The sequence below is a fragment of the Rhea pennata genome, chromosome 1 (genome assembly GCF_028389875.1).
Source record: "Rhea pennata isolate bPtePen1 chromosome 1, bPtePen1.pri, whole genome shotgun sequence".
Taxonomy (NCBI): Eukaryota; Metazoa; Chordata; class Aves; order Rheiformes; family Rheidae; genus Rhea; species Rhea pennata.
In genome coordinates, this window is record NC_084663.1 from 585,296 (window position 1) to 603,091 (window position 17,796).

At 47.3% G+C, this 17,796-nt stretch overlaps 1 protein-coding gene across 8 annotated transcripts in view; it reads left to right on the forward strand.

The window, feature by feature from the left end:
• Nucleotides 1-17,796, forward strand: part of SHANK3 (SH3 and multiple ankyrin repeat domains 3) — a 402,299-nt gene that overhangs the window by 331,247 nt on the left and 53,256 nt on the right. For all 8 annotated transcript variants that reach the window (XR_009958823.1, XM_062579208.1, XM_062579216.1 and 5 more), the window contains 2 exons: nucleotides 10,994-11,129; nucleotides 15,017-15,097. Coding sequence is in view for 7 of the 8 variants with exons in the window: in XM_062579208.1 (XP_062435192.1) it covers nucleotides 10,994-11,129; nucleotides 15,017-15,097 (217 nt within the window). In the remaining variant the exon portion in view is untranslated. The remainder of the gene's footprint in view (nucleotides 1-10,993; nucleotides 11,130-15,016; nucleotides 15,098-17,796) is intronic.

Genomic DNA, 17,796 nt, shown 5'->3' on the forward strand with positions numbered 1-17,796 from the left:
TTTCTACACCAAAACATGCTATGTCCAGAGAATGAGATTGCTGGGAGAGATAGGAAAGACAGTCAAGATCTCACAAGGAGCAGCTTATGACATAAATCACAATCTGAAGAATCTTGGAACCTTTTTCAGATTTGAATTCTTAGAAATGCTGAAAGGCTGAAATTGGCAATCAGAAGTTCAGAGAACTCTGTTCTCTGGAGTGATATATGAGTTTGTTCCTGTTAGTGAAGATTTTCCCCCTAAACACCCTGGATTTTGTTTTCTGGTCTGGGAATGTCCTGCTTACTAGTGAACTCATTGTCCTGGTAGATGGCTGTAACTAAGCTCTGGAACAGAACAAACTTATTTCTGGCTTCAGAGCTCACATTCCTTTAAGTAATTCTTCTTACTCATTGGAATTTGCATTGTTCAGCTGATTGTTGGTATTCACAGTCAGGTCAGGCTTCTTCACTGCTTTGTGAAGGTACAGATAGATACCACAAAATGAATAAATTTGGTTCTTTATGTCCTTCTTCAGAACTCAGTCCTCCTAATTTTCTGATAATGCTATGCATTTCTCCAAACTGCTCATTGGTTAACATCATTTGGGTAATGAGGTGCCCAGAATAGGATTGCAGCATGTTTGCTGAAGCTCCAAGGATAGCACCTTTGTCATCCTTCAACAATCAAATGTCATGACTTTGGATATCAGTAACCATTAACTGATTGCAACGGCATAGAGAAAGCTGTTCTTTATATCTTTTTCCTATAGTCTAACCTTAATGAGGAACATTCAGTTTATCCTAGCAGTATTTGCACCATGCTAGAGATTGATGAATGTAACATTGATCTCCATATAGGTGACATTTCCTTGAAGTGGAAGATTTCTTAAATGCTTTAGATCAGTTAGCTGTACTGAACCCAGATTTATATCTCAAGAAATTGTGGGGACTGAGACACCACATGAGTAGGCAGTACCTTTCAAAGAAGGTAGAGGTTTTCTTATGGTCCCAAAATACTTCTGGAGATGTTGCCTTTTCATTTTTTCCTTTCTTTTGTTCCTTCTCTGTAGTAGTGGCAAAGAATCATGGAATCGGTAAGGTTGGAAGGGACCTCTGGAGATCATCTAGCCCAACCCCCCCTGCTCAAGCAGGGTCACCTAGAGCATGTTAGACAGGGTTGCATCCAGGCGGGCCTTGAAGATCTCCAGAGAAGGACACTCCACAACCTCTCTGGGCAACCTGTGCCAGTGCTCCGTCACTCTCACAGGGAAGAAATTCCCCCTCACGGACAGGCAGAACTTCCTGTGCTTCAGTTTCTGCCCATTGCCTCTCGTCCTGTCACACGGGACAACTGGAAAGAGTTTGTCCCCATCCCCTTGACACCTTCCCTTCAGGTACTTACACACATTGATGCGATCCCCCCTCAGTCTTCTCTTCCCCAGGCTGAAGAGGCCCAGCTCTCGCAGCCGTTCCTCACAGGGCAGATGCTCCAGCCCTCTGATCTTCGTAGCCCTACTCTGGACTCTCTCCAGTAGTTCCATGTCTCTCTTGAACTGGGGAGGCCAGATCTGCACACTGTACTCGAGATGAGGCCTCCCTAGGGCTGAGGAGAGGGGCAGGATCACCTCCCTCAACCTGCTGGCAACACTCTACCCAATGCACCCCAGGACACCATTGGCCTTCTTGGCCATAAGGGCACCTTGCTGGCTCATGGTCAATTTGTCATCCACCAGGACTTCCACAAGCACTCCCAGGTCTTTCTCTGCAGAGCTGCTCTCCAGAAGGTCAGCCCCCAGCTTGTACTGGTGCCTAGGGTTATTTTTCCCTAGGTGCAGGACTCTGCCCTTGCCCTTGTTGAACCTCAGGAGGTTCCTCTCCACCCAGCTCTCCAGACTGTCCAGGTCTCTCTGAATGGCAGCACAGCCCTCTGGTGTATCAGCCACTCCTCCCAGCTTCGTATCATCGACAAACTTGCAGAGGATGCACTCTGTCACCTCGTCCAGGTCATTGATGAAGAAGTTGGACAGGATGGGACCCAGTACTGAGCCCTGGGGGATGCCACTAGCCACAGACCTCCAACTAGACTCCACACCATTGATGACGACCCTCTGAGCTCTGCCTTTCAGCCACTTCTCAACCCACCTCACTGTCCACTCATCTATCCCACACTTCCTGAGCTTACCTAGGAGGATGTTATGGAAGACAGTGCCAAAAGCCTTGCTGAACTCAAGGTACACAATGTCCACTGCTCTCCCATCATCTGCTCAGCCGGTCCTTCCATCAGAGAAGACTCTCAGATTGGTTAAGCAGGATTTCCCCTTGGTGAATCTATGCTGGCTACACCTGATCACCTTCTTTTCCTCCATATGCCTGGAGATGACATCCAGAATGAGCTGTTGCATCACCTTTCCAGGGATGGAGGTGAGGCTGACTGGCCTGTAGTTGCCTGGGTCCTCCTTCTTGCCCTTCTTGAAGACTGGAGTGACACTGGCTTTCTTCCAGTCCTCAGGCACCTTTCCAGTTCTCCAGGACCTTTCCAAGGTGATGGAGAGCGGCCTGGCAACAACATCTGCCAGCTCCCTCAGTACCTGTGGGTGCATCCCATCCAGACCCATGGATTTGTGGATGTCAGGCTTGCCCAGAAGGTCTCTAATCCTATCCTCCTCAACCAAAGGAAAGTCTTCCTTTCTCAAGACTTTCTCCCTTACATCCAGGCTGCAGGATTCCTGAGGACTGCCCTTAGCAGTGAAGACTGAAGCAAAGAAGGCATTCAGTAATTCTGCCTTCTCTGTATCCTTGTCACCAGGGCCCCCGCCTCATTCAGTAGTGGGCCCACTTTTCCCTAGTCCTCCTCTTGCTGCTGATGTAGTTGAAGAAGCCCTTCCTGTTGTCCTTGACATCCCTTGCAAGACTCAATTCCAGCTGGGCCTTAGCCTTCCTCACCGCATCTCTACGTACTCTGAATCCATTCCTATAGTTCTCCCAAGTAGCCTGCCCCTCTTCCACAGTCTGTGTACTTTCTTCTTCTGTCTGAATTTGGCCAAGAGCTCCTTGCTCACCCATGAATGTCTTCCGCCCCCTTTGCTGCACTTCTTACTCATAGGGATGCACCGCTCTTGAGCTTGGAGGAAGTGATGTTTGAATACTAGCCAGCTCTCCTGGACCCCCCTTCCTTCTAGGGCCTTAACCCATGGGATTTCTCCAAGTAGGTCTCTGAAGAGCCCAGAGTCTGCTCTCCTGAAGTCCAGGGTTGCAATCCTGCTTGTTGCCCTAGTTCTTTCATGCCAGATCCTGAACTCCACCATCTCGTGGTCACTGCCGCCAAGGCTGCCCCCAACCTTCACATCTCCAACCAGGCCCTCTCTGTTGGTTAGGACAATGTCCAGCCGGACACCCTTCCTCGTAGGCTACTCCACCATTTGTGGCAAGAAGTTACCATCAATGCATTGCAGGAGCCTCCTGGACTGCTTGTGGCTTGCTGTGTAGTCCCTCCAGCAGATGTCAGGGTGGTTGAAGTCCCCCATGAGAACCAGGGCCTGTGATTGTGAGGCTACTTCTAGCTGTCTGTAGAAGGCCTCATTGACTTCCTCTTCCTGGTCAGGTGGACTGTAGTAGACACCCACAACAGTGTCCCCCATGCTGGCCTGCCCTTTGAGCTTTACCCATAAGCTCTCAACTGCCTCCTTCTCCACCCCTAGGCAGAGGTTGATGCATTCCAGTTGTTCTTTCACATAAAGAGCAACTCCACTACCTCGCCTTCCTGGCCTGTCTTTCCTAAAAAGCACATAGCCATCCATGACAGCGTTCCAGTCATGTGAGCTATCCCACCACATCTCCGTGACTGCAATGAGATCATGGCCCTGTGATCACACACAGATCTCCAGTTCTTCCTGTTTGTTCCCCGTGCTGTGTGCATTGGTGTACGTGCACTTCAGAGAGGTAGTTGTGGATACAGGTTTCCCAGGAAGGGTGTACAGGGGTCCCCCGTAGCCATGTCCCAAATGCACATCCCCAGCTACATGCACCCGTTGGAAGCCCCCCAACCTGAGTTGTGTTTTGTTGACTACCCTCTCTCTATGACTCTCCCCTTCTCCCTTCCTACCTAGTTTAAAGCCCTCTTTACCAGGCTGGCCAACTGGTGGGCAGACACACATGTGCCCCGCTTGGTGAGGTGAATCCCATCTCTCCCCACCAGTTGCTGATCTTCAAACCATGTCCCATGGTCATAGAAACCAAAACCTTGTTGCCAAAGGTACCAGTCTCTCCTCCTGCTGGCACATACTTACACCTAAGTTTACAGAGTTAGCAAACCTGTTATCCTCATCGGAGGAGATAATTGCTCAAAGAGGGAAGAGGCTTCCATACATCTAGATCAGGAACAAAAATTAAAGTAAGGAAAAGAGATCACTGTTAGAAGTGTGTTCTTGGGCAGCCAACAGCGTTGTAGAGAGCAGAAGGGGAGAGCCTTGGTAGGCAGAAATCGCTTTAGCAGTTCCATACATTATCTGAGTTACAAGCATTCAGGACATCAGCAAAATTAATATATAAAAGAACAGAGAAGTAACTAAATGGGGAAAGACAGGAAACATGGACAAATAAGAATAGTCTCTTTTAAAATATATGGTAAATTCCATCTGGAGATAAATAACTTGAACTTCAGATCTTCATAATTTTCAGGCAGGGGAGAAATCTGGAGCACAGCAACTCTGAGGTCATCTGCAAATAACTGTGAAATCTGTCAACTGATCTGTGCAGTTTTTCTTGTAGAGAGACAGAGTGCAATTCTCTCTGACTTTTTAGATATTCCACATGTGGAGTGTTTAATGTTTAATACAAAATTTATTTTTTTTGAAGTTATTTGATGTTACACAGGATTTTGATTTGGCAGAGTGGTACAGTAACATACTTAAATCACAATGCAAGTATAAATTAAATTAGCAGAGTATAGCAGTTGCAGTATACAGGTGAATCATAGTGCAAATATGATTCTTATTATCAGTCTCTGTAATATGTTCACCATCACGATACTGGACTTCTCCTATCTCTAGAAAGGAGTGTATGGGTTGAAATCAACTCAAGCCCATTGCTGTCTATGAAGTTCTTTATGTTACTGTTCGTTTTTTATGCTCTTATGTTAGGCTGATCAACGTATATACTCTGCCTCACCCATGCTGGTCAACAGCTATAGTTAGTCACTCCATTGATTCTTCCCAGAGCTTCATGAGCATATAGACTTTGTCTGTCTCTTCTGAGCCTTTTTCCATTGTAGGTGTTGATTGGGTGGTCACAAGGAAGGATTAGTACTATTACACCAGGCATGTAAGAGTTCATCTGGAGGAATACCCTACCCTGTACACTTATGTTCAAGGGAGATGAATTCAGAGAGGCATAGGAGCAGAGAAAAGCTATAGGGACAGTCAGGACAGTGGAGACATTTTTTGATCTGACAGACTACTAAAATTTCATATCCTTATCAACTGCTGGGAGGGGTCAGAGAATGTATGAAATGCCCCACTGGGCCAGACTGATCGTCCATTAGCCTATTCTCATGCCTCTGGCAGCAGCATTAGGAGATACTATTTGAAGAGCGCATTTGCCTGGCCACTTTGAGTGGTCCTCTCTCCTTGTAACCTCCAGCATCTAGAGTCATAGTATTGGGGGCATTAGCAGGAATGACTGTGCTGAGTACTCTTAGTATCTGTGTATGGACCTGCTGTCCAAGAATGCATCTAATCTCTTTTTGAATCTGCCAGTACTGTCTGCCTCCACAGATTCCGATGACAGCAGGCTGCAGAAGTTCACTAGCTGTTGCATGAAGAAGTACTTGCTTTTGTCTGTTGTAATCTGATCTGCCACTTTTAGTTCACTGAGTGCCCCCTCCACCTAGTACTTGGCTGTGTCCCTCTCCAAACTGGAGAGTCCCAGCCTTCTCAGTCTCTCCTCGTAGGCAGATGCTCCATGCCTGTGATAGTGTTAGCTGTGCTTCTTTGGACCTTTTCTAACTCCGCGGCTTTCTCCCTGAGATGCTGAGACCAGACCTGCATGCGGCATTGAAGGTGTGTGCATACAGGATCAACATAGTCCCAAATGATGATGTTCATTTTGCTTTCTATCTGCTCTCTGGGGATACATTTTTTTTGGCTTTTCTGACTACTGCTGCGCACTGGGTCCATGATTTTGAGAGCTGTCAGTACTGATTCCAAGATCTTTCTGGAATGCCAGTTGCATGTTTAGCATCATGTAGCATTGTTTAGATGACTTTTCCCTAGAAACATTACTTTGCATTTATTTATGTGGATGCTCATTTGCCACCTTTGCCCATGTACTCAGTCTGAGGAGTCCTCCTGCATTTCATCAGCACTGATACATCACTTGGCTGTTCAGAAGAGTTTATATCAACCATAGACTTTGACACAGTATCTTCAGATCTGTATGTATGCTCTTTTATGCTCTGCAGCTGCTTTTTGCATGGTTTATTCTTAATCTGTTGCCTTCTTCCAGGCCACAATCATGATCTCTAACAGTTGGGCATCCTCTCCAAGCATTTGTGTCCAACTGTGAGATAACCTGTTTCTCCAATATGTTCTTCCCTTTGTATTTTGAAATTTTCAAGATGAACCATTAGAAGAACTTTACTCAGATGAGTGTTTAATCAAAAAACTTCACAGTTGCAGAGTCTAGTGCTTCATCTTCTTGGGTGTCACCAATGATCGGATGTGAATCAGGACTTCATATTGTTTAGAAATATTTTCTTTTTTCCAGACGTCTCTGCAGCATACATGCAACTGTCTGACTAATTTCCTCTGTGTTTAGCTTTGCTCTATAGCATTCATTATTGACCTTCTATTTTGTGTTAGCCTCTTGATTGCTTTCTCACCTGCTTTCTACAAGACGTGATTGTTGCTGGTCAGGTTGAGTTGCAGTTTCCTGATTTTTGAGCACCTGCTTGTTTTTATTCCATCTCTCACATATGGCTTGGCAAAATATGACAGATACTTTGAGGTTGTCATCTGGAAGACCTTTAGAGTACTGTTCCCTCTGTTTTGGTCATAGAATCATAGAATCAGTAAGGTTGGAAGGGACCTCTGGAGACCATCTAGTCCAACCTCCCTGCTCAGCAGGGTTGCCTAGAGCATGTTAGACAGGGTTGGATCCAGGCAGGCTTTGAATATCTCTAGAGAAGGAGACAACACATCAGCAGCAGACATGTTATTTTTCCATAGGCCAAGTTGTTGTCACATTCCAGAACCCGATGATAAGATTTTCTTTGCAGATTTTGTAACCTAGCCCAGCTCTGGCACATTTCTGGCCAATTTGGTCTTTGGGCTGACATTCTTCTGGCCAAATGTGTTTGAGAGAGCCAGAGTCAAGTCAGTTTTTCAGCTTCCCCAGGTAAGCCTGGCACTGAGAATCTATACACTTACTGCTGAATGTCTTATTTCTCCTTGTCTTTCATGGCTGGTTCTGTAGCATGCTTAATAAAGCTAATGTTGATCTCTTCTACTACTGCTTTTTCATACTTTTGACAGACAACAAATGCCCAACAGCAGAAAAAAATTGCCTAATGCTGTCTACTACTTGGTTTCTTGCAGCTTTTTCTAGGAGTTGTTCGTATATGATCACATTTGAGACATTGGGCAAAAGGCTCTCTAACCACATTAATACCTTTTCTTCATCCTGGATCTTACTGAGTTATAAACAATTGAAAAATCAAGATTTTCCATCTGTCACTTGAGCTGTCAGCAAAAACTTCAACAATCTGCTAAAATACTAACAGAATATGAATGCTCAGGTCTGAACCAAACTGCTTCTGCCAAGCAGTGCCAGTAGCTAATGCTCCCCTTGAGATCGCACACTGACTTTTGCCAGAAGTGCTGCAGCAGGATGGAGAAGGGGGAGAAAATCTCACCTTTTCAGTCCTCAGAATCAAAACTCATTCTTGCTTCTGTCTGTATTCTCATAACCTAAAAAATCCAAACTGCTGCCCATTTGGGTGGACATGTTCAGATGATTAAAAATGAAACAGAAAGCATAGGCGTATTCTATCAATATTTCTGTTCTTTATTTGGAAGGGAGCAGGGTGATAAGCATGTATCACATGCAGATGATGAAATACTTTTCAATCCATTAGTAACTGAGGCTGTCAGCATCTTCCAGGTGGTAATTTTCTATGTTGTTTCATTTTTAAAATTTTATAATACTGGGGAAATGCCAAAAGACTAGCAGAGTGCTAATGTTCAGAAGGGGCAAGAAGGATGATCCAGTTAATTTTAGACCTGTGGTGCTGTTATAATTATGGGGAAAAAATGGACAAACTGGTATTGTAGTCAGCTGTAGACCAGAAAGTCTCAAAAAACAAAATTTATTTCATTCTTTAAGGTGACAGATTTGTTTGCTAAAGGTAACTGTTCAGATGTAATAGATTTTTGTAAGGCTGCTGTTTACTGCTGTATAACATTTCCATCACAAAATTAGTGGTTAACAAAATCAGTGGAGCACATGTTAAATCGTTCATAAATTTGCTAAATGACAGGTCTTGACAAGTAATTGTCAATGAGGAAGCATCACTTGCTAGCTGTTTCTAGATGGTCTGTCTAGGATTTAGTTTAAGATCTGATGCTTTTTAGTATTTTCATAAATGTTCATAAATAAACCTGAAATCACTGCAAATTAAATTTACTGATGACCTAAAGTCTAAAGTGTTGGTAATGAGGGAGTGGAGCAGATCTGCAGAGTGAACTGAACCACTTAGCAGGGCAAACTGCAAAGAACAAAATTGATTCAACCACATGTAGTTCTGCATCTAGGAAAAAGCATTGCAAGGCAAAGGCACAGGATGGGAGTCAGTAACCAGGAAAACGATAACTCTGAAAATGACTGTAGGATTATGAACACTATGAGTACTCACTGAGTGATGTGGCAAAAGTACAAATAACATCCTGTGATGAAAGAAGCTAGACAAAAAAAACGAGATCAGTACAGAAATACTCCATGCAGCCCTGATGTCTGCTGTTTAAATGTATTTTAAGAAATTAAAGAACTTGCAAAGAACCACTGGAGTGTTTTGAGATCAGGAGAAAATACAGTATAACTGTGCTTCAATCGTTCAATACAGCTCATCAAAAAAGAAGATTAAGAGGTGATTTAACTAGAGTACACTGGTAATTTCATCACAATCAAATGTTCTGAGGAAAATATGTATTTTCATGAAAACTGAATGGGGGAAGTATTTGAAATAAAATGATAATTTTAAAAGCATTGTATCTTAAAAAATGCTGATTTTCCATTTCAGAATTTAATTCAATGCCTTTTTTCTTTTTTATATTTTTATGCTATTTCGTAGGAAACAGCACTACTGCTTACAAATTGCGAATGTTATAATAACCCACATATTTTTAATTATTTAAACAACAGTTCAATCTACCTTGTAGATTGAATTAGTATTAATTAATACACCTTAGACTTTATTCACTCTACGACAAAACTTCTCCAGCTGTATTTGAAACAAATAGAAAAGAAGTATTCTTGCATTGTCAAGGTTTCCAACATCCTGGGCATTCTACATTTCAATGTGTTGTATAGTACAGTAGGAATACATTGATCACAGTATATGTGCTCTGTAGTGCAGAGGATGGTTCTATTAGTAAGGAGGGTGGGACTGTGCAGTGAAGAAGGGTACGGTGAGAACTAGTGACAGAAAATCAATTTCTTGCTAGTTTAAAATAGGAAGAGGTTTTTGGTTTTTTTTAAGCAGTGGGAATTGCTAAACATTTGGAACCAGCATTCAGGGGAAGGACTAAATTCTCCATCTCCTGATATCTTGGGTTTTTGTGGGGCTGACGAGAGGCATAAATGAGTGAAATACAAAAGTCTGTGGTATGCAAGAGAGAATAGAATGCTTCTGGTCTTTAAATTTAGGGTGACAAAATTAACGTTGCATGGACAACCTAAATCCTGTCATTACTTAACTTCCGAGTGCAGTCACATTAGTAGTGTTGCCCATAGATAATCACATTTCTTATCTGCTGCCATTAATAATCTAAGGTCTACAGCAACAGCAGCCCTGGAATATACAAGAAGTGTAACAAATGAATGCCAAAGTGTGCAGGTCAGCCCTTTTTTTTTTTTTTTTTTTTTTTACAGATTGGGTAACTAAATCTCAAAAAGCAAGGCCAGTTTTTCCAGTTGTGGGCAATCTAAACTTTGGCGTTCTCATCCTGATCACCTAAACCTCAGCTGCCAGAGTGAGGTTCCATTCTGTTAATGCACAGTGGTGAACGCTGTGTTCATTGCTACTTGCTAAGTGTCTAAATAGTGAGACTTCATTTTTATTTATTTCTTATTTTCCTGTCTTATTATCTAGTCTGGTGTCACAACCAACTGCTTAATATCTAAGAAGCTGATATATTACACTAGCATTAAAACCAGTGACATGAGTGTGCTTCCAGTACGTCTTTAGACTGCTGGAAAGTTTTGATCGACTTGCTGACAGCTAGAGGGTTGCCCAGATAAGTTTCTCCATCTGCGAAATATGTATTGTTACTGTTGAAGTCAGGGCAGGTGAATTGTTCCATGTGAGGGGCCCTGTATCCCACCTCTGTTCTACACTGATGCAAGTGCATTTCCAGTGTGTCTTGTAGGCCTGGGACACAGCCCAAGACTTGCAAACCCGGGAACCTTGGAAATGTCCAATTTCTAGTGATCTGTCTTGACAGCCCAGTAGAAAGGTGGAAGTTCAGTTCTTGCTACCTAGTGGTAGCCTTGGTGCATGCTGGTTCCTGCTGGCCTGTTGCAGCTCTCTCAGCTTCTTCAGAAGGTTGAGGTCACAAATAGGTGACATCTCACCTATTATGATAGTTTAAATATGAAAATGTGCTGTGATGGAGCATAAAAAGATTTGCAGAGATGCAAAATCATCTGGTTTGGGTCTTGTCATCAGGCAGTATTGCTTTCTGCCTGTTTTCTTTGTCATAGGCAGTATTTATACTGGTCTGTTTCTGTTTGTGTCCTAGGTGAATGGTGTGAACGTGGTGAAGGTGGGGCACAAGCAGGTGGTCTCATTGATCCGGCAAGGGGGGAATCACCTGGTGATGAAGGTTGTTTCCGTCAGCCGCAAGCCAGAATCAGAAGAAGTTGTTCGGAAAAAGGGTAGGTGTAGAGTTTCCTGGTATTCTGAATAGTGGGATTTGCATGGCTTAAATGTAAGCAGACATGCAGAAGCATGGGGCCTGTCGGGATAAGTCTGCACAGTGTACAAGATGTATAGTGAAGACAGCTGAGAAGGCTGCTGAGCTGTAGCTGCTGAGAGAGGAGGACACTGTGTGCAGAATACCTGCTTGGTGCTCACCCCTTAAAGTGGAGCCACCCTTTATTGTGGGTATGAAAATTCCTGAGTGTGTAGCACCAATGAACTGTGCTGAAACCAAGATGTGCATTGTAGCAGGGATGTAACTAGGGAGTGATGCAGTCAGGATGGTCTTTAGGTGGGGAGTCTGAGTCAGAGCATTGCAGCTGCTGCTGGGGAAGCTGGGCACAGTCAAGGGCTGCTTACCAAGCCTCCTGAAAGTCCCTTTCAGCACCAGGCCACAGGGCACCAACAGCACTGTTCTCACTCTGGTGTTGTTTCCTTTCAGTGAAGCTCAGAGTTGGCTCCTCCTCAGGAGCAGAGTTGCTTCTGGCACCTACAGTCTAGGTAGTGACCCATACAGCCATCAGACAGTCTGTCCTAGGAGCAAAGGGACTTCAGGGAGCAGAGACTCCCTCTGCTTTGAGGGATGTCTGCGGGTGAGGGATTGTCATTGGTGAAAAATGCTGTTTTGGAAGGTAAGAGGAGTCATGATGGAGAACATGCACCTGCTAGGAGCCTGAGGGGGGTGTCCTGGTGGAGAACTGCCCCTGCTGGGCTTGAGTAGTTGTCATGGTGGAAAATTGCTGTGGTTGGGAGTAAAGGGGAGTGTCATAATGGAGAACTGCTCCTGCTGCACATACAGGGGATGTAATGGTAGAGAACTGCCCCTGCTGGGGGTGAGGGCTTGTCATGGTGGAAAAATTGCTGTTGTTGGGAGTTGGGAGGGGGAGGGAGTGTCATGATGGAGAACTGCTCCTGCTGGTGGTGGGGGGATGTCATGGTGGAGAACTGCTCCTGCTGGGGGTGAGGGGTTGTTGTAGTGGAAAAATGCAGTTGTTGGGGTGGGCGTGGGGGCATCGTGATGGAGAACTGCTGCTGCTGCGTATATGGGATGTGTCATGGTGGAGAACTGCTCCTGCTGTCAGTGGGGGGTGTGCCATGGTGGAGAACTGCTCCTGCTGCATATATGGGGAGGTGTCATGGTGGAGAACTGCTCCTGCTGGCGGTGGGGGTGTACCATGGTGGAGAACTGCTCCTGCTGCTGGAAATATGGTCATGGTGGAGAACTGCCCCACAGGGGTGCAGGGGATGTCATGAGGGAGAATGCCTCTGCTGGTGCAGGAAGTGTCATGATGGAGAGCTCTCCCACAGGGATGCAGGAGGTATTGTGGTGGAAAACTACCCTCATGAGGATGTGGGGAGTGTCATGATGAAGAACGGCACCCACAGAGGTTTGGGAGGTGTCGTAGTGGAAAATTGGCCCTCTGAGAGTGTAAGGGTGTCAGAGTGGTGAATGATCTGCAGAGGGACTCTGGGGGTGAAGAGAAGTCCCTGTGGGGGTGTTAGACATTGTGGGGAGTATCAGGGTGGAGAACAGCCCTCATAGGGATGTGGGGAGTTTCAAGGTGGAGTCTGTCTCCACTTGTGGAGTTGCCCTGAGTAGGAGCTGCCCCGTGAGCTGGCAGGCTCCTGGGGGCATAGCCCAACCTGGAACTGCCCATGCGGACTTTGGAGCCTATGCCCCATGGTCCACTGTGCCCTGGAGCAGAGCCGAGAACCTCTGTTAGAGGCTGAGCCTGAGGTGCAGTCTGGTCATGGGTTGCTCTGCTTATGGCCAGCAGGGACAGAGCAGACTTTGGCGTTGGGAGTAGAGAGCTGTGCACGGCAGGGCAGCCAGCTGAGCAATGGAGAGGAACATCCAAGGGCAGCCAGCTGAGGAGGATAAGGGCACATCGCAAGGGTAGCCAGCTGTGCAGGGTGGTGGCACACCTGGGGAAGCCAGCAGTGGAGGGCAGGGACACATCCCAGGGCAGCCAGCTACACCAGGTGGAGGCACATCGGGGGCAACCAGCCGTGGAAGGCAGGAGCACATCTCAGTTGTAGCCAGCTGTGTGGGGTAGGGACAAATCTAGGGTCAGCCAGCTGTGCAGGGCAGGGTCACATCCCAAACATAACTAGCTGTACAGGCCAGGGCACATCTCGGGGCACCAGCTGTGCAGGCTAAGGGCACATCCTGAGGGCAGCCAGCTGTGCAGAGTGGAGGCACATCTGCCTGCAGCCAGCTGTGGACCGTAAAGGCACATCCCATGACTAGCTCTGTGTGCAGGACAGGGGCACATATGGAGGCAGCCAGCTGCGGACGATGGTAGGGGCACGTCCCCAGCATAGCTAGCTGTGCCGCGGGGTAGGGCCACATCCAGGGCAACCAGCTGCAGGGCGCAGGGGTGCTCGGCCGGCGGCTGCCCTCGGCAGTGGTGGGAGGGAGCCGGCGGGGCAGGAGCGTTTTCCTGAGGAGAGGAGTGTGGCTGGGAGCCAGGCACTGAGGGATGGAGGTTGGGGCGCTCCAAAAGCAGCACGCGAGGAGAGGGGGAGGGAGACAGTGCTGCGTGCTGACAGTAAGCGCTGTAATTATATTGTCACTGCACAAAAGCACGAGCCGTGGGGAAGACCGAGGCGCAGCAGCCGGCGCTGGGACTGCTGTGGGTGCCGCTCTCCGCTTCTCCTGGTGCTTCCAGCCCTGAGCCCCCTGCGATGTAGCTGCCCGCGGCAGAGCTTGTGCCTCCGACCGCGGCCGCTTGGCCCGAGGACCGCACGGGTGCTCTTCCCAGCGCAGAGGGCGAGCGCGGCGCGACGCCAGGACCGCCCGGCGCCGCGGGCGGGGGCCGGCCCGCTCCCTCCGGAGCCGGGGGTCGCCTTTCCTTCCTGCCCGTGATGGAGGCCTGTATGGGGCTGGCGTTCTCTGCCCGAACCCGCCCCTGTTGGGGTCTGATGCAGGCAGCTCCAGCACCAGCCTGGAGCGCTGGTTCCCATGGCAACGCCTGAGCGTTGAATCCCGTATTGTTCCAGCGTGCGGGAGGAGGAGGCACCTGAAGTGAAGAGGAGAAGCCTTCAGCAGGTCTCCGCTCCCCGGAGCTCATGGCATGGAAGGTCTCTCCGGCAGACCCAGCGGCAGGCCGGGCGAGGGAGCTCCTCTGGCCAGCCCTGCCCCGTAGCGCCGCTCCCCCGTCCTGCGGGCGTTGCCTTATGAGCCATGTGTCTTATCTGCTCAGCTCAGAGACTTCCAGCTCCAGAGCTTCGCTAGGGCCTCGGGAGCCTCGTCCGGTCCTGGATACAGACTGAACCGAGAGAGACGAGGGTGGGTGGCTGTTTCACTGAGGGATGCACTCCGCGATGAGGCGGGAATGAGAGACTGAAAATCAGGCCTCCTGGACTTGTTTCTCCCTCCTACCCTCCACCCATGGCGTGTGTGGAGGGGAAGCAGCCATCAGAGCTGTTTGCTGAGTCCCACAGGCAGGCAGCCAGCTGCCTGAGACAGATTTAATTTGAGAAAGCGGCTTTCATAGCCGTAGCATCTACCGTAGCTGCAGGGGCCCATGAGCAGCGCAGGGACATGACTTGGACTCTCTTTTGCTGAGGGCTGTGGGATCCTGGGCAGTGTGCACTTCCTTGTAGGAGCCACCAGCCCTTCTGCGCCAGGGGCTTGCCTCATGCCCTTGGGACTAAGCTACCGAGACAATGAAGAAGTTTGCTTCTACACGCAGCCTCAATAAGATTCTGCAGCAGTGCGACTCCTCATCCCGCGAGTATGAGGAGATCCAGGCTGTGGAGAAGAAGTGGCATCTACATCTGGCCACTCCTCGTAAGTTCCTGGACAAGAAATGCAAAATGCCGTCTCTCTTCCTTTCAGCTCCACCACCTCCCAAGAGAGCTCCCAGTACCACTCTGACTCTGCGTTCCAAGTCCATGACAGCCGAGCTGGAAGAACTAGGTAAGCAAACAACATGGGGGCATGTGTGTGCATGCAGAAGTGCATGATGAGCATGTGTGGGCTGTGGTGAAAGCAAGCAGCACTCTCAGCATTCATTTTCCTAAGGTGTGCATGAATATGAGCTCAAGGTGATGTTTGTACCTTCTCTACTGAAGTTTCTGCTGTGCTTAGCTGTGTGGGGGGTGCAGGGGACTGGGAGTCACTGTCAGCAGCACAGACTCAGGGAGTAGATCATGGTAGAGTCAATCCACCTTTTCATTGTCACCTTCTCAGAGAGATAGACTGGGGAAGGGAAACTGAGTCCTTCTGTGACTGCCTGTGAAGAGGCTGGTGTCCCTCATGCCTGTGTTCCTCCAGGCACCCTGCTCCTCTCTCAGTCTTATCAGCCCATTGTTTTTATTTTCCTGTACCTCTAGGCAGATACCACATGCTGCCAGATAAGCTGGCATCCCCATGAACTCCCCCTCCCCTACCCCCTTACACACACATGCATATGCACACATGCTCACACGTTCTGCTGTCACTACAGAGCCTACCCACGTTTCCAGATGCTTTGATATCCCAGCTTGCATCTACGTGTTCCTATATTCTCTCAAAACCTCTCCACCCCCTCCCTCTGTCCTTACTTTCAGATATCCCGTGAAGAAGCCCCTCACTCTTCCGTATATTCTAGCAACCCAGTGCTCTGATCTCCTCACAGAGCTCCTGGATAGCCTCAGACCTGCTCAGGGCCATATGGGTGTCAGTGTTCTCACAGTCCTCTGATTGCACTTTGTTTCTGTGCATAGAATTAATGGCATGTTTTGAAGCATATTGTGTCCTATGCACTACCAAGGTCATAGGGCAGCTGACAAGGTGCCTCGGTGGAGGCATAACATGCCAGCTTAGCTTTGTGGCTCAGGGAGGCTGTTTAGCTGAAAACCTGCAAGGGATCATCTAAAGTTCTGGCACCAGAAGATGCATGAGGAACCTCCTTGCCCTTTGTTTTTTGACTGTCCCATCCTGTTGGGACAGTCAAACTCTGGCTTGCAGCTCTGATGCGTATGTATTTGGCTCTGAGATGGGCTGTTTAGGTCTGACACATGGCTGGAATCAAATATACCAGAAGACTAGAATTAGAGCATTGGTAGAGCTAAAGAAGGAACCTTTCTCAGCACTGCCTGCTGTCCTATCTCTTGCCTGTGCTATTTGTATTTATATCTTTGCTGTGTGAAAATGTGGTAATGCATACAGATGTGCTTGCTCACCATGGCAGAAACACTCTGTGTGGCAGATTCTTGTCTTGCCTGAGAGCAGACCACATGAGAGACAGAAGTCTAGCAGCTGACCCCACCACTCATCTTTTTTAGGGCAATAAAATAAAGTCTGTGACCTTTCTCACTCCACTCTGCCGTGCTTGGGCTGCGGCTCTGTTTTTTGGTCAGTGTTTCCATCACCATAATGTGTACATGTCCAGGCTTTACAACTCTGCAAGGTTTCCTGAAAGAAATAGACCTTGAGGTTTAAGTCTTATGCTCTCAAACATGGGCTAGGGGAGAGAAATCTTAGTATTTAAGAGTTTGTATCAAGTGATGTATTTTATGCTAAGTGCACTGCCCTGTTTTTCACCCCATCCTGTTCTCCACTTTTCCAAACCCTTTGTCACTAAGCCTGAAAAGGTACTATGTTTAATGGTAGCCATTAGGAGAGGATTTAGAATAACCAGTTTATTCTACTTTCTTATTCTTACCTTTGCGCAGATTCTGCGCAGGCACCACGGTTCATATTTTTACTTTCAGTTACTGGTATTGAAAACAGTTTCTAATCAGCGTGATAAGTGTCTGCTTGCATTGATAGGCAGCATGTTGCTTTCTGTGGGAACATTTTCCTTAGCTGCATGTGCCCATCTTTACAGAATGTCAGGCCCAAGTTAGACTGGCAAGCTTCATGTGCATGCCTTTGCAGAGAGACAGATGCACAAACCATAGCACCTTGGCCTTGCAAGTAACTGTGCACAAACATGTGAGTGGAACATGGGATATCACCACAGGACAGCCTGCACCTTGGAAACTGCAGCCTGCACAAATGTGCAGGAATAGTGCACAATTTGCATGTGTTTTGACAAGCACAGCTGTTGGGCATGAGGGGGAGGGGTGCAAACTCATGGAAAGAGAAGTCACGAAAAGAGGGAAATATCTCTGCCAGGAGAATATATTAAAGATGATTCCTCTAGGTCTCACTGAGAATTTTGTATTTAGATTCTGCCTCCCTTCTACCTTGAGGACTACGAGCAAGCATCTGCCCTGTATCTCCTAGGAAAGGGATTTATAGAAAGCAATTGCTCTGAGTGCCTGTATTTTCCAGGAAGTTTTAGAGTAGTTCCTACTTCATATCTTGGGAAACAGGGACTGTTTTATATATAGCCAGTCCCATCATACATCTGCAGGGAGAGGGTGTAGGGAAAATGGAGGACTGTTCTTCTTTCACTTTGTCTCTTGCTGGTTGATCCTTTCCTTCATTTACTGTGAAAGGAGTGTTTTAGTGCAGGTCAGCATCCCCACAACTCAGTGGTATGCAGATTTAGAGCCTAGGTTGCCTCCCTTCTCATTTTCTGAGGGAAAGATGGTAGTACTGAAAGAGTATTTCTACCTGCAACACCATAAAGGGGAGTTTATTGGCTGGTCTCTGCCTCTTTCTCCTTGAACAGAGGTGTTAGCCTG